The sequence below is a fragment of the Mycetomoellerius zeteki genome, unplaced genomic scaffold (genome assembly GCF_001594055.1).
Source record: "Mycetomoellerius zeteki isolate Tzet28-1 unplaced genomic scaffold, Tzet1.0 scaffold126, whole genome shotgun sequence".
Taxonomy (NCBI): Eukaryota; Metazoa; Arthropoda; class Insecta; order Hymenoptera; family Formicidae; genus Mycetomoellerius; species Mycetomoellerius zeteki.
The window spans coordinates 197588-219028 of NW_017256190.1; the positions used below are offsets into that span (position 1 = coordinate 197588).

Consider the following 21441-nt stretch of genomic DNA (forward strand, 5'->3'; position numbering starts at 1 on the left):
TTGTAATATTCGGCATTGAGTGTGAGCGTTAAAGCGAGTTGCGAGCGTTAAATGAAACGCACCCATGATGACTAGTGACGTCAAAGCTCACGCCGACCCACCTCCTCAGTGCGGACGTTGTGAGCGTTCATTTTTATCACCTGAAGTTGTTCACTTATAGTGTCCGCAGGGATGCATTCCGTATACCGGAGTGTTCATCCAGACGATGTGTGACGTCACATACCGATATTGGCTCCCGAAACGGAACGATTCTGGAATGTTTTTGCGTTTGCGCGCATTATACATGCTTACATATTTAGAGTTTTTATATTTTGCGGTTATATTTTACATAAATATAGAAAATATGGAATACTTGCTTGTAACTGAACCGAACGGAAATATCATCATACATATATTTCACTTCTATATATTTCATCATCGCGCTTTATTACATTATGTCGTTCTGCGCATGCAAGACGTTTTTCATCGGAGTCTCGAGCACGATGAAAAGTTGTCGTCCGGGTGTTTAGAAATTGTAAAACAGAACGCGGTTATGACATCACATCTTGGTAAACGGAACGGTTTTGAACGAAAAGTTGTCGTCCGGACGTTCATTCGGAACGCACCCCTGGCGTCGTGGACGATAAATGAAATAGCACGAAGAGCGATCTGAGCGTTACGAGCGTTATGTGGAACGCAGTTCCTAATTAGCGACTGTTGTTAATAATGGCTGCATTCAGCAGACTCAACAGTTTTGCAACCGTTTTATGATTGTCTGCTGAGATAGGACCATTCTTCTAGATCTAAAAGTATAATCCAATTAGCGCGAAGGAAACTTACAACAGTTGCAAAACAAACGTTCTGCTGAACGCACCCAATATACGCATGTACTTGGCGCGTACGCACTTTTTTTAAATAACATTTAGTAATGAGTTATAATTTTTTATGAAATAATAAGATTAGCAACAATATACATATATATGTTTTAGTTTAACATCTAACTGTAATTGGAGCTTCTCCTTACTTATATGTAAATACTTTTGTATTAAACATAAAATGTACAATGTGAATATTAAATACTGATGTTACAAAGTAAATTAATAATTAATATCACTTCTTTTCGCTCGTGTAAATTACACACAATTATGTAAATATAGGCACCAATCCAGGTCGTAAATTAAATGAGGGGGTAATATTTCGTTCAAATACCACCGGTTTAATTTTGATTTATTGTTAATCTAATTTAAGTTAATATATGGGATTATTATGTATTTCCACGGCTGATGAGGACTAACAATAAGTAACGTCGAAACGTACCGTTGAAACTTAAAATTGTGAAATAAAAAAAATATCACATTGTCGGTAATACAGACAGCTTTAGGATTCCCTTAAGGGGATACTAAAGCCTTCTATATTACCGACTAAACTATACAACTTTTGTATAACAATTACTTTTTTCTCTTTTACAGAAAAATTTTCTGTAGAAAATCCTTTTCCAGGATTAAAGTATATGCATTAATATAATATGTCTATGAGGTGGAGTTTATGCCCAGAACAACAAAAATTTTCAAAATTGATTTCTTCTTTATCATTTCTTAATATAGTATAGCACTCTAGAGCTGTCACATCGTTAACATTTGCTTCTTGTAAAAAAGCTGTGCAATCTATACTTACGAAACAGTAGTCCACAAAGTAGCATTTTGCACGAAGAAACAACGTGCCGTTCTTAGAATTGAACGTCTAATTAAGACGTTATCGTTATACGAAGATTTATGCGTGCGTGCATGCGTGTGCGCGTGAGATATTGATGTAGTAATACGTAGTGACAATAACACATATATCATCTGTGTATAAGTCCTACTTCCACTACGACTAATCGTCTTTTATAAGATCCCCTTAATAGTCATATGTGTATACTGTGCACTTAGTTCGCGACTTATGCGATAAGAACATTTAAGAGAAATTCTCAATGGGACACATACGTTCCCGCTAGTCATGAAAGAGTTAATTATTAAGAAACATGAAAATTTAATATATATCAGTATAAAATATTAAAGAACAGTATAAAAATTGCCTTAAAATTCAGACAACAGCTGAAGTTTTCTTAGTCACATTGTCTGAATTTCGATCAAAATATTGTCTGTATATTTAACCATAGTTGTGTCAATTTCTAGTCACATTTCTCTGAATTTCTAATTGTAGTTGTCTGAATATTTCTGATTTCAATGCCTAAATATTCAAACAATATTTTAATCAGACAATAGTTGTCTTAATTTTTAATCAGTTGTTTGAATTTCTAGCGGCTAGATATTCGGAGAAAAATATCTAAATGTTAAAACATCAAAATTAAAAATGTTCAGACGACTGATTAGAAATTCAGACAAGATTTGAATATTCAAACTACAGCTAAAAATTCAAAGAAATATGGCTAAAAATTGATTTAACTATGGTTAAAAATTCAGACAATATTTCGTCCAAAAATTCAGACAATGTTAACTGTAAGAAACTTTAGCTTTTTTCTGAATTTAAAGGCAATTTTTTACATTACAATAATAAATTTTAATTACGACGGGATATTTTGAAATTTTGTCAATAAGTCATTTACAAAGATAACTAATGGAGAATTCGATTGGAAGAACTAGTGCGCACTGGTGCATATTAAAGCCGTTGTACACTAATTTAATTTAAGTATAAAAATGAAATGCAAATATTTCGAATTATGAAGTACATATTTTACTTAATAATACAATAAAATGTATTGAGAATTTCACGATTTAATCGATCTCTCTGTTTATTTATAAACATTTCTTTACGTTATTTCGTGTACAACGGCTTTAATTACACTAGTGCGCACTGAGTGCGTCCAATCGAATTCGCCATAAGATAACTAAATGATGCAATAATAAATAGTACAATATTAAATAAAATTACGTTAGACTCTGCTGATAAAAAATTTGTTTGCAATTTAAAATAAATTCATATTTTAATAAAATATCCTATCAGTGTAAAATATTTTTACTTTTTGATTACGTTCATTAAAAAATCGAATATATAATACAATAGAATAACGAATGCAAAGTAGTAAAGATAACATAATCATCAAAACACATATATGTGTCAAGTATCTGCCAATAGAATTCACGTGCTCCTATTCATGGATCACGAGTTGCATAGTGAAATGCGATATTTGATGAGAAACAGGAAGTTCGCTCATCAAACTTATCATTAATCTTGCATGCTGTTTTATAATTCGAATAAACAACTCCGTAGATTATGTATTGCAACAAAGTGGCATTATTATACATATCGTTGAATTCATCAAAGTGTTCGTAGCTCTTTGAAAAAATGAATTTATTTTAAATTGCAAACAAATTTTTTATCAGCAGAGTCTAACGTAATTTTATTTAAAAAATATGAGAAAATTAATGTCAAATACGGTCTGATAAAAATTACGCTGGTTCACGATAAAATCTTTCTTATCCATTTTTAAATGTTTGATGAATGAGACAATATCTAGCCAAATTTCTCGAACACGTTAGACTTCTGTAATAATTAATGTTTAGTTTGAAAAAAAAAACAACTCTTTCGCAATATTTAACATGTTCTTGTAAAAAAAATTAACGTTATGTTGATATTTTGATCAAAAGTCATGAATTGTTCATAGTTCACTTCCTATAAAATACGTCCTTTTTATTACAATATTTTATTTTTTTAGTTGTTATGAACGATTTAAAATAGAGTTTCTCTAACAATTGTCTGTCTATAACGATGAAGTCATATGTATTCATAATTTCCAGTTCCTGATTATCGATACACATACACAATGTTATATCGTGATAGATTCCGCTGAAGGTATATATACATGTGCATAAACACACACAGAGTGTATCTCATTATAGTTATTTACCTCGAATATCTCAAAACAAAACATTAAAAAAAATGTTTCGGTAGTCTAAAGGCTTAGGACGCTCGCACGGAATGCAAGAGATCCGGATTCGACTCCCGGCCGAGGCATTATTTTTCGCAATAAGTTTTATTACAGTTTTTAAGTTGGGGAATTTGGGGGGATTATTAATATTTTCAGATTTGATTGCGTTGAAAGTCCGACAACCATATCGGCACGCAATTATCATTTCTGAAATTAGTTCATTTAAATGAATTTACAATAGTTCAACATCTTAACGTTCTGACCGTTATGGCGCTTCTTAATTTAAAATTATTAAAAAAAATGTTTTAAAAAAGTTGCATGGGCTGTATATGTTTACCGATAGCATAATATACATTATAGGTAAGTATATATGACTTCATGGTTAGAGATGGAAAATTTATCTTAAGAAAATTCTATATTTACATAAATCTTATGTAACGTGACTAAAAAGTATATAAAAAAAATAAAATTTTTTTAAATGTATTTTATAGAGTATGTATCTTATAAAAAATGATCAATAATACATTCATGCACATACACATTCACTTCTAATCAAAGTTTTAATTAAAAATTTTTCCTAATATGGATCGGATTTATTCAAAAATTCGGATAATTAAAGTTTTATTCTATTAAAAAACATGTTTTAGATCAAAATAATTTAATTAAAATAAGGTATCGAATAATCAGGTTATCGGATAATCAAGATCCTACTTTATTGCAAAAAAATAATTTTTTAAACATTACTTAATTATTTCGGAAACTTGACGTAGGTACTGACGGGCTTGTGGCATCTCTCTCACACACACACACACACACACACACACACACACACACACACACACACACACACACACACACACACACACACACACACACACATTTTCAATATTCAAAAATATATAAGAAAAGCTTTTTTTATTTTTTTTTTTGAAAACTAGTATTATCATAATTTTTTGTAATTTTGGAGTGTTTAAAAAAAATTTAAATTATATTGGTGAAAAAATACACATTTACATATACCCATATATATATATATATATATTTAGTACACATATTTATATATTTAGTGCAATCTATCACGATAAATTACACTGTATCGATAGTCACAACAGAAAATTTGGCAAAGAAAATATTTGTCTATAATGTTTTGTATATTAAAAGAAATATTAAATTATTCACATTAATATTTCGAATTTAATCCTGTTAATCGAATTTAATATTTACAACTAATCAAAAAATAGCTAAAAAAAACAAGTAATAAATACAGATACACCAATCAAGTAATTTTTAATGACATATATATTAAATACAAAACGTGTTTAATTTATTTTTCATTCAAATTTAATTTTCTTAAAAACAAAGATCTCGTAGAAAAAGATATAGTTTATTTTTTCGCTTTATTTTATATAAAAGGATTAATTCCTTTCGGTTATATCGAATTACATTCCCGTATATCTTAAATTTCATTTAGAGTCTTTGCACTAAAGAATTAATGAACTCAAGATCTATCTATTACATCCAGTACACGTGGACATATAACTTTCAAACTATTCAGCACTTTAGCTATCAGTACTCAGTATCTGGTTATTACTGATGCAGATTATATCATACACTTAGTTTTGTTGTTAAACTGCTGACATAAAAGTTACGCTGAAGAATTTTTTTTTTAATATCATGAATATTTCATCCGAATATTAATTACATCTTGTATTTTAATTATATTTTGCTACAATATAATGATATATATACCTGTGTGCGTGTGCGTGTGTTAGTAGATAGCTTTTAAAGTTTACAAATAACCCATACAGCACGGAATTTGCAGCAATATCACTGCAATAACGCTGCAATATTGCTGCAACATGCAATATTGCTGCAATGTTGCAGCATTGTTGCTGCAACTTTTGTGCTGTAGGGGAATTAAGAATATTGCAAAAAAAAAATTTGTAATATGTATTTGGTAAACGTCCGAGGAATTTTTTCTGAACTCTTCCTTTATATTAAATATTTCAAAAATCTATTTTTCTTCGCAAAAGAACTTCCTTTTAAGTTGAAAGCTAAGTTTAAAATTTATTATATTAAAACACTTTTTAACACTAAAAATATTATGACTTATTCACCGATTTGTTTCCACTACAACCAGTTCCACTATAAATATTTACAATAATATATATTACAAATAATACGTTTCATTAAAATAATTTTAGAATAATATATTTCATTTAGATCAAAAAATTATCTAAAATCAGAAACGTAGGGTAGAGCGGGGCTAGTTGTGACACTTTTTCTTTAAATTATTATAAATCTTCACACAATTATGATAGATTAATGGTAAATGCTTTAAAATGTTGCATGTTCATCTGGCTCAATAATTAAATACTTATAAATCCTTAATATATCTCGTAAATAAGAAAAAAATTACGTTAATTACAAGAATGCAAAGTGGACCAATATGCCCCGTCTATGGGGCATGTTGAGCATCCTCGAAGGATAAATTGAGCCATGAAGGTAACCGTTTAATGAGGTTATATATTATTAAAAACATGAAAGGATTATATGTATATTAATCAAATTTTTATTATTTGCATCTTAAATATAATAATTTGTAATATTCTTTCTTTTTAAATGCTTTAATTAACAAAATTAGAAAAACTAAAATCTTTACTCTTTATAATAATAATTAAACGTAAAATATATGTTTAATCGTTGACATAGAATAAAAAGCATTGATAAAGACAGATTTCATTTAAGCAGCTGAGTTTATAAGGTTAGTTATGAGGTACTGGCCCAACAAGCCTCATATCGGTGTTGACTGAAATACTTTTTTATAACTGAAAAACCGTAAATAAAATAGCAACTTAAACATTAAAGTTAAAAAATACGATAATAACTTATATCTAAAAAACACATTTGATTATTATCAATCGCTCTAATTACCATGTAAACCAAAAAGAATACTCACCTAATAATTTTACTTTTGATATACAAAAACGAAAAAGCGTACGTATTTGGCTGTTGATAGCCGGACACAGATTATTGTATTAAGGTACAATAATCTCTGTCTTTGTGCTACATTACGCAAGCATAGACGTATCTATACATATTTTAGTTATTTAGATATTTGCATTTGACCAACTTGCCCCTATGCTCAAATAGCCCCGCTCTACCCTACCAAAATGATCTCATGCGACATCATGACACCAACTAATTAAATCACTATAGACGAATTAAACTTGGTTGTCAGTTTACATTAATTACATAAAATCGATACATAAAATCGAAAATTTCGTCATATTGATTATGCCCCTTCTTCGGAGATTGTTTTGCGTTAAAATAATCTTCGGTGAATACAAAAAGACTACAAAGAATACAAGAATAGAAAAATATTAAGTGCAATATTATTACAACACCGCATGTGCAACGTGTTGTTACAAAATTACTGCTTACTATTAATCTTTTTACGAGATTAACGAGTTATTTGCAAAGCAGAGCCGATAAACAGACAACATATGTGTATATATTTTTCATAACATTTGACGCTATCGGTTAAAAATAAAATGCACAGGAACCTCATTTTGCTTTCCATTAAATCTTTGTTACTACTCAAAAATTATTGCAAGTTGTTGAATTTATTATTACCTTATACTTATATTAATTATTTACATTTACTTCATTTATTACATTTACTATTAATTAAATGGTTACCTTTATAATTAATGAGTGCTGTTTATTCCATTGAATGGCCAAAAGATTAGTTTTATTTATAATAAGTATCAAAGATATTAGATGATAATCATTATCGCGTTTAAACTTAAGTGCTAGTCACGCAATCGTTTCACATTCATTAACATGATTCACAACTCGTCACTTACGAATAACGCATGACGTATATAAATGATCAGCAACTTTAACGTCATTAACGCTTGACACCTCGAATGATAGGCAACTTTAACTGTAATTGCAACATGTTAGTCGTGTATTGCATATTACGTTTTTCTACGAGTCAAATTGTTAAAAAAAAGTACACAAGATTTACCACAAGCATAATTATCAATAACAAAGGATAACGTATATATAACATTTTATTACAAGAAAATAATTGGAAATTCGAATATCTCACTTGCTTGCACATTTGTTAATTGCTGATTTTAAAGTTTTCATATTTGAAAATTTATACTTCCACAAGTACAGAATTTATTTTTATTATAATTGAAAGTAATTTTTTCAAAATTGAGAATAATTAATTTTTTTAATTATTATATGTTTTTATAAAGACTTTCGATGCCCACAGATGCCTTGCTTTGTAAATTTTTATTTACAAGCATTTGTAAGCAAACCATATTTCTAATTCGAAACTTCCGAATTCAAAATTTAACAGTTCCATAGATTACGAATTTTAAAAATGCTCGCTTCAGATCTTTTTAGTTTCATCGAATTTAGTTTACAGCTATTTGGTTTCTTAGTTGTATTCAAGATTGCTTGGTTGAAAACTATTTCATTTTATAGTTCTTTACCAACAACGATCTTATCACAAATTTTAAGCGATTCTAAATAATTTTAATTATATAAATATATAAATAAGTTTAGATAAATTCAGCTTCTATTCATCTATAATTCTACATCTAGCTTTATATCGCAAAAACAAGAAGATGAGATCCCTTATAATTCTATAATTCTTATCAATAGTGTCAGTATCGTTATATTATCGTTTACGCAACTTTTTGATCACATATTATAATACGCACAACGATAATGTCGTTAAGAGTAGAATAGAAGCACTAAATATAATAGATTTTAAATTATATTTCCATCACTCCAAGGAAACAAATAAGACCATAAACACTTGTGCAATTTGTTGCAAATTGATGTATCGAGCATTCTAATGCATTTGCAGTTACCGATCCCACTCCAAGAGTTTTTCGATTCGCTAAGCGATATATAAAAGTCTAGCCAGTTTGCACACTGTCGCATAGTGCAATTCTGTCGAGTGACGATAACGTTCGTCTGTTCTGAATATTGTGCTCGAGTATCGCATCTTTGTTGCTCTTTTTTATATCCTGTGCGAATTAGATTTCCGGCTGTGTCAGAAAAACGCGACGACGCGACGTTACAATAGACGCGGAATTCAGCATTTCTCGTGTTGGGACTCAAAGATAGCAACTTAGAATCACGTGATAAACACTTGACCAGTATTATCGGTAAGTATAATCTAGACTGGATTGTTGGTTTCTATTTACACATTACAATTATAATAATGATCGCCAGGTAAAATGCAAAATCATAATAAGATCGAAAAAAACATCAAGTAGAAGTTATTTTAACAAAAATCATATTCATGTATCATTCGATACACTTTTGATGAAAAATTTTTAATGAAATTTTTGATATAACAATAATTTTTAATTGACTTTTTTTTAAATAAAAGATCAATTAAAATTCTTAACATAACAATGGTTTATAAGTAATTTAAAAAAAAGTTACCTAAATATCATCGTCAAGAATTCCCCAAGTAGAACACAGAAGTCATAATAATATCAAAAGGATATTATCATTTGTCATTTCTAAGTTCATTTTTAAGTATGATATCATGATAATGTCCTATGATATCATTATAACTTAATTATGACTACAAAATCATCATCAAAAGTGTATCGAATGATCATTATGATTTTTTCTAAAATGACTTTTATTTGACGTCATTTTTTTATCTTATTATTTTGTGTTCTACCTGGTCATAGGAATAAAATTTTGGATTCGAAAAACATTTCAGCTTTGTATTTACATGTAATGCTAAAAATAATTTCGATATCTCAGAGCGACTGATTCTAGATTAAGAACACAAAGTTTTACAATTAACGTTAAACATGAGGATTGTGCAGATACTTGTACATGTGACGATTACTTTTTATTTTTTAATTTTCAAGATCATTACATGATGCAATGTTAAAAACTTCGATAACGTTTCTGATTGGAGCAAATCCTAAAAGTGATTATTCGTCGTAAAGATCATAGTGTCATGTTGATAAATCAGTAGGAACGTTGTAGTATATCAAAATCGTAAACTTATCATAATGTCCTTCAAGCTTAGATTAGATACATATTATATATTCCCGTTTAAATTTCGCACACTCAAAAATTAACGATTTCGTATTTAAAAGTATCAATATTTCATTTATAAGTTGAAGACGATATTACAATAATAATTCTAATAATTCTTTGATAATTGAAATTGTGAAAATGAAATTCAACCATAACATAACTAGAAATAAATTTATTTGTGAATATGAAAAATGTAACTAGAAAAACAAGTAATTGTTTACAAATGTTCTTAAAATATTGGCTAGATCTTTCACAATACAAACAATTACAGCGATTAATAAATATTTACATAAAAATGTTTCTTATAAATGCATTGCTCATATTCTCTTTACGTGTAACAATCTAGCAACAATCACAAGCGAAAAACAATAAATTTCCAATTAATGTTAAGAGAATACCAGGGTTGGCAAACGTTACTTTTCAGTTACTTTGTCGTTACTTTTTATACTAAACAATTTGATGATGATGTTGCAATTTTTTATGACGGTAATGCTAAGGTTGTACTAAGGTTAGAAAAGTCACTTTGAAAAATAACTTGTCATTATTACACGTTACACTGAAAAAGTTAGCAAACGTTACTTTTCAGTTACTTTGTCGTTACTTTTTATACTAAACAATTTGATGATGATGTTGCAATTTTTTATGACGGTAACGCTAAGGTTGTACTAAGGTTAGAAAAGTCACTTTGAAAAATAACTTGTCATTATTACACGTTACACTGAAAAAGTTATAAGTATAACGAGTAACGTTACTCGTTACTAAAAAATAACGCGTTACAAATTATTTTTTTCAGAATAACGAATGACTTGTTCAATCCATTACAAGTAACGATTGATTTTTCTAATTCTGATGGTTAGCATTACCATCATAAAAAATTTACAATGTCATTACCAAATCGTTATTATAACAAGGTAACGATCAACAAAGTAACGCGTTACTTGCCAACCCTGGAGAATACCTGGAGCAAATTGACGGTATTTCAGTGCATATAATATTTTTAATTTCATACATTAAACTTATTTTTCACGTATATATACGATTATATGAGTAATACGAATGAATATTAATATTTAAATTTTCGTACTCACCCTGATAAAAATAAAACGTTTACGCTTCTTCTACGTTTCGATATTTCCATTTTCCTAAAAGTTTCATTTACGCTTCTATTACTCCCCATTACATTCGACTTATACTCCGATTTTCATATTCATTAGAGCCCGGTAAAAAATTGTTCATGCATAAATATGTATAAATATGTGTATAAACATACGTAAATATTCATAAACATGTATAATCATACCAGCGCAACTCGTCGGTTCGCGTAAAGGAGGCATGACAGTGTCGCAGCGCGTAGCTTAGCGCCAAGACACTATCAGTGCCTCCAGATATGAAGTATTTCGATACATGTTCATACATTTCTCTTTCTTTTGTAAACTTTTTAGTGTAATGGAAATAATAATAGTAATGTGAAAACATAAAAAAATAATTAAAGGGATAATTTTCGCATTATTCGTTTTAGAAAAAAAAACAAGTTTGGAAAAATGTAATAAAAATTGCTCATACACAATTATGCATAATTTTATATATAATTATACATAAGTAATTTTTTTACATTTCTTTAAACATGATTTTTTCTAAAACAAATAGTGTGAAAATTAGCCTTTTAATTATTTTTAATATTTTCACATTACTATTATTATTTCCATTACACTAAAAAGTAATTTTATAAAAGAAAGAGGGATGAATAATCATGTGTGGACATATTTCGTATATGATTATACATGTAAATGAATGAATATTTATGTATGTTTATACATATTTATAGAGGAAAAGCCCCTATTATGAGATACCAAGTTCATTTTGTGTAAATGCTAGAAAAGTCTATGGATAAAATTTAAAAAAATTATTAAAAAAATTTTTAAAGGGTCATTTTAAAGGAAATTTAATAAGTTTAAGATAATGTTATGTCAAATTTAATTCAAATTCTATTTTTTTTTTAAATTAAAGAAATGTAAAAAGTGAGCAAATCGCAAAATTAAAAAATTGTTGCTCCTAACATGAAATGCCCAGAGCAAACGATAACGCAAAGTACATTAGTATTGCAATTAAAAAACTTTTAATTGCAATACTAATGTTTTACAATTTAATATTTCTAGAATATAAACAAACAGCCAGTGTGCCCGCAAAATGAGCATGCGATGCGTTGTACTCAGGATTCGTCTTCAGATAATTGGAATAAAGTATCGTAGAAATAGGCAGTCGATGTTTATTCCGATTATCCTTTTTATTATTGTATAATAACATTTATTGTATATTTTAGCAATGATTTCACTATGACAGGAGCATAGGTTATTTCATATTAGAAATACCCTGGATATCTCATATTATGATTTCCACGCCTTACAGTTTTACGATTATCAAATCTAACTTCTGTAATTAAGAAATTCAACATATCCCGTATTTTTCTATTAGTACGACCTTACTTTATCACTACATGAAGAATTTGTTGCTAAATATTTACTTATTAAATAATAAACAGGGTTTATTATTTAAGTAGGAATGCATCGGATCGTAAAATTACCGGATATCGGATATCAAATATCCGGACAAAATGTAACATCGGATGTCCGGTATCCGGTCGGATATCCGAGAAGGTAATTTCTTCGAGTTGCATATCCGACATTTCCCGGATATCTGACCGGTTTCCGAGAAAATGTCTTAAAAAAGAGCCTATAGAGAAAAAATTATAATTTTGCAACAATATATAAGATATGATAGCATTGTGAATATGCATACTTATTTTTAGAGCATTTGTATAAATAAAAAATCAACAATGATATCAATTTAATGATATCAAATTTCAACCGGATACATTCTCGGATATTAATGATATCCAACTATCCGGTCGGATAGTAAAAAAGTGCCGGATAATACCGGATACCGGATACTTTCCGGATATCCGGTGCATCCCTAGTTTAAAGGCTCATCTCAATGAAACTTGAAGACATTCAAATTCTAAAATTATTTTTTACAACGACTACAAGTATGATCTAATAATGAATTTTCCTAAAACTAAATAATTTTCAATCCAAGAGCAATAAATTCATGGAACCAATAGACATCGTTTATTAATTAGTTTAGCAGAAACGCCGCTATCTCATATTAGGCGCCTATCTTATGATAGAGGGCTCTCCTCTACATATTCATGCATGAAAAATTTTTTACCGAGTTGTCAAAATATTTGGCAATAAATAAAATATTTGATATATATACAGAAGATTACATTGATGTAATATTCAAGGCTGGATAATATTTAAAATAGTTCCATTTTAAATATGTATTTAAAATGGAAATGGCATTTTGCATTTTCCATTTTAAATGGTTTTTGGAAAACCATTTTCATTTTACATTTTAAATGGAGTCTTGTCTATCATTTAACCATTCATAAAATAGGTAAACGGTTTTTCTATGTTTTCATAAATTTTCCCTAGAATCATTGACATGTAAAAAGAACTAAGTCCCATGATTGGCCAAAGATTTTTATGAATATTCAAACAAACTGCAAATTAAACTGTAAAGAGAAAATTAATTCCAGATAATTCCATAAATATTGACTCTTAATAAAAAATGAGTGTCCAGTATTATGTAAAATACTTATATACTTCTAAAAATGTTTCTAAAAATGTATATTACTTTTAACATCTAATTTTGACCGTAACCGGCGCTTTTCATATTAATTTGATTTATTCAAGTAAACGGTCCCCAGTTCCAAAATCATAATATTAAAAAATTTTTAATATTCCCATCAGAAATACTTTATTTATAAAACTGTAGTCAGGGCTCCGAATTCCGTTGAAAATGGATTTCAAACGTAAAATACTTTTATAAAATTTATATCATCTTGGCGGAAAGTTTTTACGAAAAAAATACATAGATTGAAACAAGATCTTAGAAATTCTTAGTTTTTCGTAGATATTTGTAGTGGGACGTAAAGTAGTGTTATTTGTTTGAAAAACCAAGAAATTCTCCGTCCCCAAACAACGCCACTTGACGTCTTACATACAAATATCTACGAAAAACTATGGATTTCTGAGACAAACAAATCTCACTATATATACTAAAGTAACGGCGTTACAAGTATATAACGCGTTACTTGCCAATCCTAATAAATTCGAACTAAATTCCCAAGATAATAAATTTAAGAAAAGTAAACAATTGATGAACAGGAAATTTAGAATTGGTGCTGTAGATGGTGCGCAGTTTTTGTTTCTCCTCTTTAAAATATTTTATTATTATATAAACAATTTGATATACATATATATGCAAAAATGTAAAATTATAATGAACTTATATATAAATTTATCTTGCTGAAATTTCGTATCAGTCTACATCCTCCGTTCAAAATTTATCAAAGAATTGCATCTTTTTTAGAAAAAGAAAAAAATTTAACATTTTCAAAAATTGTTCCTCTCGCGAGAGAAACAATTTTCAATACGGTTATATCTAGTTTTACAACTGAATAATCCCCAATCGTTCGAAATGTCCTCAGACTGTTCCTCTGAGGACTCTATTCTATAATTCTTAACGACTGTAACTGATATCGTTACATTATCGTTGCAAATTTTATGCATGGAAAAAAAACCTACGCAAAGATAATATAACGATATCGTTACAGTCGTTAAAAGTTAAGAATAAATCCCAAGTTTCACGCCTTAAAATCTCATTGTAAACGCAGTATAACGCGCGTTTCCTTTTCTATAGGAGCACGTGGAGTTGACGAGGGCGAATAGTAATTGTCAAGACAAACGCGACAAGACTTCGTTCGATTCAATTTTCGCGCCGAGCGTACTGTAGCGTCACGTGACTACAGTAACCGACCAATCATACAGCCAGACGGACGGAGGTAAACCGAGGTAAGCAAGGCAGAGCGAGGTTATAAATAGAGGACGATCTTGAAGATTGTGGAGAGTCTCTTTGATTTCCCGCTACGCGTCGCGGCGCGTTGCTTCGCTTCGCTTAATCGTCTGTTCGTTCGCTCGATTCGCTGATTCGCTCTTCGGCGGTCCCTATTCCCGATCGGCGATCTCGGCGATCATTACGCGGTGTGCCGTGTGCCTGTGTGGAGCTCGCGCTCTCTCACGATTCGATCCGCCGTTCCTCTCGTGCAAGTCGTGCACGCTGTCGCTCGCTCGCGTGTCCTCTCGAAAGCAGCTACAGGTCTAACTCCTGCAAGAAACGCGGCTCGCTCGATTGTACTACACCGACCACGCGGACGGTAACTCGAAGCAGAGCGCGCGTAAACGCGAAGAGGAAACGACGACAACGACGACGACGACGAGGAGGAGAAGGCACGTGGAGAGAAGCTCGCCCGCAGTGCAGACGGCCATATACGTTGAAAAGACTCAACGAGGGTGGGCGATACACCCAGAACGAATCTGAGTAACGAATACCAGCTACGAGGCGACGCGGCGACTACGGCGGCGACGACACCGAAACGTAGAAAGATGCCGGAGACCGCACACCATATGAACGGCTACGCGAATGGCCATGCGCCGCCTGAGCTCCAGCAGGACACCGCGTTCCTGTTCACCTCGGAGTCTGTCGGCGAGGGACACCCGGGTGAGTAATCCGAGGACCATTTCACTTTGCTGGAGGGGAAGGGGGGAGGCTTTACCGGGATGATTATGTATCGGTCGGAAAGAACTTTGATCTTTCCATCTTTCTCCTCCGCTCTCCCTCCCCCCTCTCTCTCTCTCTCTCGTTCGTTCTACGTCCCCCTGTACTTTCCTACCCTCTCTACGATTCTGCTACCATCAGGACTAATCATGATCCGGGTGCACCCAGATGTCGTTTTATCCTTGTCTAACATTCAGTGAACAACAAGGATAAAACGACATCTAAGTACACCGAGACGATGATTCTGAACGCGACTCAGCATTACCATCATCGTCCCGTTCCGCGTACGTCACCATGGAAAAGGATCGCTTCCTGGAGGGAGCGTGCCACGCTTTTTCCTACCCCTTCATTTACTCCCCTCAGTCAGATCTCGATCGACGGCAATCGCATCTTCTTCAATGCCCTCCGATGACGCTTTTTACCAAAAATAGCCATGTTCTAGAAAAGAAAGCACACCGTGCTTTCGATTTCCGAGTGAATGAAACTCAGTTCCTCGCTTCTTCTAGATTTCGGCGGGAAGTTCCCGCACATTTCTCATTCTCGCCGACATGATGACCTGGCCGTGCACATCGCCGCCACCATGTGCTCGCGCTGTGCGCTCGTTCTTAGCTGAACTTTTTGCATCTGCGGTACATCTCTTTTCTCTGTTTTCTCCGTGGAGAGAGAAAAAAAAAGAGAAGATCAACCGGTGTCAAAAGTTCAGCGAAAAGATCAAGCCTACGGTCGATCGATGGTAGACGCCGCGCCAAATTGTATTAGAGATTCTATAACAGACTGGCCACACGGAATTTTCTCTTAAAATTGATCTTGTAAATAATAAAAAATGATAGTTATAGTAATTCCTCAAAATACGATGTTATAGGACTATCATATTTTCAAAGTAAACTGTGAGAAAAAATTTTCTCATTGCACGAATGATGATTTTGTCAAAATCTTACGTGAAAGAAAGATATATAATTACTCCCTGTATATATACTATAACTTATATATCGTTTTATTTTATAACTTTAATTTGGATTATATATATAGCATAACATGGTGTCAATATTTTCGGATCCTGAAATTATATTGGAATTTATATTCTGAAAAATTCCTAGAAAACCTCTCAAATTTCAGAGCTGACCTTATTATTCTTTAATTCTAAAAAAATCAGATCATGAAAAGAGGACGAAATAATGAAGAGAAAAATTGTATTTGTATATAAGCCGTTCCTTAAAGATGCAATAAGTGTTACCAATAAAAAACTTGGATTTAATAATCTAAAATAGAACATATTAAAAAATCGTTTGTGTTGAAAAAGATTCAGCTGCAAGATTTAAATCTAAGGTCTGTTTTCTGTGCTTGAACTAGTGTGTTGAACACTTTTAGAACTTATAAAGTGAGATAGGTACATATTTTATATTTGTCATAAGCGAGAAAGAGAGTTCTAATGCAATCTAGTGCAAGAACGAAAAACAGACCACTAATGAAACAATTAAGATTATGGCACACAAAAAAATTAAACAGTAAAATGTAAGTAGTAATAAAAATTTACTGTCGTGTTATAGATGTGACTGTGAGAAAAGAAACAGCTAATTGCTAAGTCAGGACTAATCAGGTGCAATCGTTCTACGAAGTTTCTTCGTTATTACTTCCTTGTTGCTTCATTATTACGTCTTCGTTATTACTTTGAATCCAGCCATAGATGAGCAATTGTTCGTCATGCACAAAAAAGAGTTCGCCATCTTCTAGAGAGTTTCTAGATGATTCTCTTCAAGACATAGATGGCGCGTCCGATCTCCTCTTGACGATATTCTAATGTTTGTTGATGTTATTCTTTTTTCGATTAACTTTGACTGATCAATCGTTAATATATTGGTTGTTTAAATTCCAAGTATAAAAACCTAACAACATATATAAGATGATACAATTGTAGGCATTGTATTTTGTCCTTGGGAAGAAAGAAAGAGGAAGAAAAAGAGAGCTATGATTAAGCAACGACTGTTTATATTTCTTCATTCTTTATTTTGACTTCCCATATCTTAGCCAGAATGTTCGAGAAATGACTTTAAGGCCCATACTTAAAATCATGACACTCCGTCTTGATAAATAACCATAATGACAATTTTTATCTGTACTCTATTGGTTCATATTAACAAAGAACGAATATAAAAAGTATATGTAAAATATATGTTGAGACAGCAAAGCTACTGCTTATCTGTAATAAATGTAATGCTTATCTGTAATAAATACCAGATCATAGCACGAAGTAGGGAATTATTTAATCGTTTTAAGTTTTTGCTGATAAGTTGATATTAATCATATTGTATAAAATATTCTTCACATACAAATGCAAACATTACTTACGATATCTATACTTTAATTATCTTGGATATAAGAAACGGATCAAAATCAAACCAAATGACATCGAAATGACATCACTAACTACAAGGATGGTTGACGAAATCTTTTAACTTAATAAAAAATAATCTTGTAAGACACCAAAAAATTCACCTTATTCTCGAATTAACAGAAATGTAGCGTTCTATAGATCTGCTTTATCGAAATTCTGTCTAAAATAATTTTATGTAAAAAAATTATATCCATAATAATTTATGTTGCATTTATCAATTGCTTATGTAAAATTCTTTCTTTCTAATATCCAATCTAAGATAGTTGTGAGATTGTAATAAAATTACATTTCTGCATGTGTTTATACTCTGGTTTTAAATGTTGTAATTTATTTTTCAAGGCTTTAAAGCAGTCGTAATTTCTGTATCTTTTAACCACATCGACTATTTTTAACTTAATTATTTCAAAAAATGGTAATTCATTTTTTTTGTAATTTGCTCATATTGCTAATTATCTTTGTAGATTGTTAACGCGACTTATTTTTTCTTTCTACATCATGGCTCTAATTATATCAAAGATAAAGAAAGAAAGTTCACGAGTCATGTGAGCAATTTAGGTGAACTAATCTTGGATTAGCGATTCATCGTTTTTCTTATAATACAGACAGAAGAAAAATTAACCATTATTCCTTTAAATAATACACTTTTTTCTCTTGTTTATTTATTACATTCGTGTAATAAAGTTTTTTAATAAGATTTTAATAATTATGTAGATACTAATTCTCTAATTGTTTTACTTAATAATTCATCTGAATTAGTAGATTTATATATCTTATGTTTTCAGATAAAATGTGTGATCAAATAAGCGACGCCATTTTGGATGCACACCTGAAACAAGATCCCGACGCTAAAGTAGCATGCGGTAAGTTTCGCCAAGACAGTGCTGATTTCTTCAAGCACTTGAATATGTACGATATCTATTTATAAATTAGTTTGTTCGGCCCCGAACTAGTTTTAGGTTGAAACTTTTGACTTCTAATTATATTACATTCATAATATATATTATTAAAATCAATCAAAATTAACTTTTGAGAGAGAAAAGAATTTTTCCAAATATATTATGGTTTGCTTAACACTTTATTTAATATCTTTTAAATATAATCACTATTTTGCATTAAATATATAATTTTGTTATGTGTAGTTATATGTACAATTATCAAAATTTTTATTTATCACAGAAACTGTAACAAAAACTGGGATGATATTATTATGCGGAGAGATTACATCAAAGGCTGTAGTGGATTATCAGAAGATCGTTCGTGATACAGTAAAACACATCGGCTACGATGACTCTTCAAAAGGTACAACATCTAATCAAGACGATACTTGCATTCTATTTACCCTTAATTTTAATGATGCACGTCTCTCACTTTTCCTGATTGTCTTTGACACTTTGTTGGATGTCAATTGTATGTTTGCGCGAGAAAAATTGAAATCTTTCTACTTCCGACGAAACGACAAGTCATTATACTCATGTAACACATGCATGCTTTGTGGCTGAATAAATAGCCAGCTTCCTCGTCCTCATAAAATCCGCCTCATACGGTTCTCCCTTATCGAATTGTTATATACGATCGAATCATGGCACAAAAGATTCAAGTTTCAGACATCATTTATAATTTTTATTTCTTTATACTGAAATAATAATATTAAGACGAACATGAAGATTTTGTATATACACATGTTTGATTTGGATCCTCCATGGCTCGATCGATCGGATAATCTGTATTCTACTCATTATCTTTCGGACCAAAAAAAAGATCATGCTAGGAGATAAGTAAAGACTGTGTAACGTAAGCATATCGTGGCAGGATTCGATTGGCGTACGTTGAACCTTTTGGTGGCGATCGAACAACAATCCCCAAATATCGCGGATGGTGTCCATACGGACAGGCAAGAGACGGACGTGGGTGCAGGTGATCAGGTACATAACCCATTCTCAGTCCATGCCACAGAACAGCCAAAAATAATTCAATGTCAACGATCTACCCTATGTTCTTGTTTCTTATTCCGCCCTCTCCCCTCTCCTCCTTCCTGAAAAGATGGCCACAAGATCTGTTTTGCTATTCTGTGTGTCACAAGCGTGTGTTACATCTACGTGTGTGATAATGCAAGCACCCGTACAAGTATTTGTAAGCACTGTTGTTGTAAGATAATACTGTAACATATATTTTTATGAAAAATTCTTCGCAATGCTGCGTCAATCGTGCAGGAAATTTCTAATTTGACAGAGAATATCTCGAAGATGAATTACAAAGCACACTGGAATGTGATTCCAACAAAGTGCCGATATTACTTATCATGTTTATAGGAAGTAAGGTTGCATGTAATATGTTCAGATGCACATTATTCATTATGTATAATAAGTTCATTGTTTAATCTATAAATAAATATAACATGTACCAGACAGAAGAATTAGTATTTCAAAGAGTTGAAATTTATTCGATATTTTGAGTAGTTTGTCTGAACTCGTACATTCAGCCACAGTATTAGTTTTAATCAAGCCAGGATTATTAGGATCAATGCGGTATGATAAAAGCCCGATGCACCGAAATGGCAGAATCTCGTGAAAGAAGAATGTCGACGCGTAAAACAGCAGTGAATATCTTTATCTTACTTGATTGATTTCTGCAGGTTTTGACTACAAGCTGTGCAATGTTCTGTTGGCACTCGACGCTCAGTCACCAAATATCGCAGCAGGCGTTCATGAAAACCGTAGCGACGAGGAAGTGGGAGCAGGAGATCAGGTCAATTAGCATTTCCATCGCTGAATTTATCTTTTCTCTTTGTTTCCTGTTCTCTTTTCTTTGACCGTTTGCCTTCTGCGCTACTAAGTACATTCTTTACAGTACCAGTTGTAACATTCTTCACTTCTTCTTTACTTCACTTATATCCCACTAGCCTGTTTCTTATTTCTTCACGTAGAGGTGGAAGTGGTATTTGACATATTGAGTGTCCTTCATTGCTGCATTATCACAGTAGTCTAAGGCTGCGGTCCATTTAGCACTTCAAACGCTACAGAGCATTTGTAGCACTAACATGACTGGTCCATTTGACGCTTCGGAACGCTCCCAGCAACCCTGATTACGTCATCAATAGGTCATCGTTTTCTCTCCCACTTCGCTCCAACTACCTCACCTCGGGAGGTGGGTTGGCTGGAGCGTTCACGTAGCAATTGTAGCATTCGAGACAGTAATGGACCAATCGAAGCGTAGCGTTCAGAGCATTTGAAAGAAGCAAGTGGACTGCAGCCTAAATGCACTACTATACGGATAATTCTGTTGTGAATTCTATAGCTGGATCTGGTATACAGGAAGTGCGAAATTGATTGAGTGTATCACCAATGAGATACTATTAAAGACCGTCAACCCT

General features: G+C 31.6%; 1 protein-coding gene across 3 annotated transcripts in view; it reads left to right on the top strand.

The window, feature by feature from the left end:
* The first annotated feature begins 8912 nt into the window (after nucleotides 1–8912).
* Sam-S (S-adenosylmethionine Synthetase) overlaps nucleotides 8913–21441 on the top strand; it is a 16071-nt gene continuing 3542 nt past the window's right edge. The window contains exons 1-6 of one of the 3 annotated variants that reach the window (XM_018461731.1): nucleotides 8913–9102; nucleotides 14765–14916; nucleotides 15237–15622; nucleotides 18854–18931; nucleotides 19248–19370; nucleotides 20704–20816. In XM_018461731.1, coding sequence (XP_018317233.1) covers nucleotides 15508–15622; nucleotides 18854–18931; nucleotides 19248–19370; nucleotides 20704–20816 — 429 coding nt within the window. In that variant the 5' untranslated portion in view covers nucleotides 8913–9102; nucleotides 14765–14916; nucleotides 15237–15507. Of the gene's footprint in view, nucleotides 9103–14764; nucleotides 14917–14953; nucleotides 15623–18853; nucleotides 18932–19247; nucleotides 19371–19880; nucleotides 19994–20703; nucleotides 20817–21441 lie in introns of those variants that run through there. The other 2 variants (XM_018461732.1, XM_018461730.1) reach the window with 2 other exon arrangements.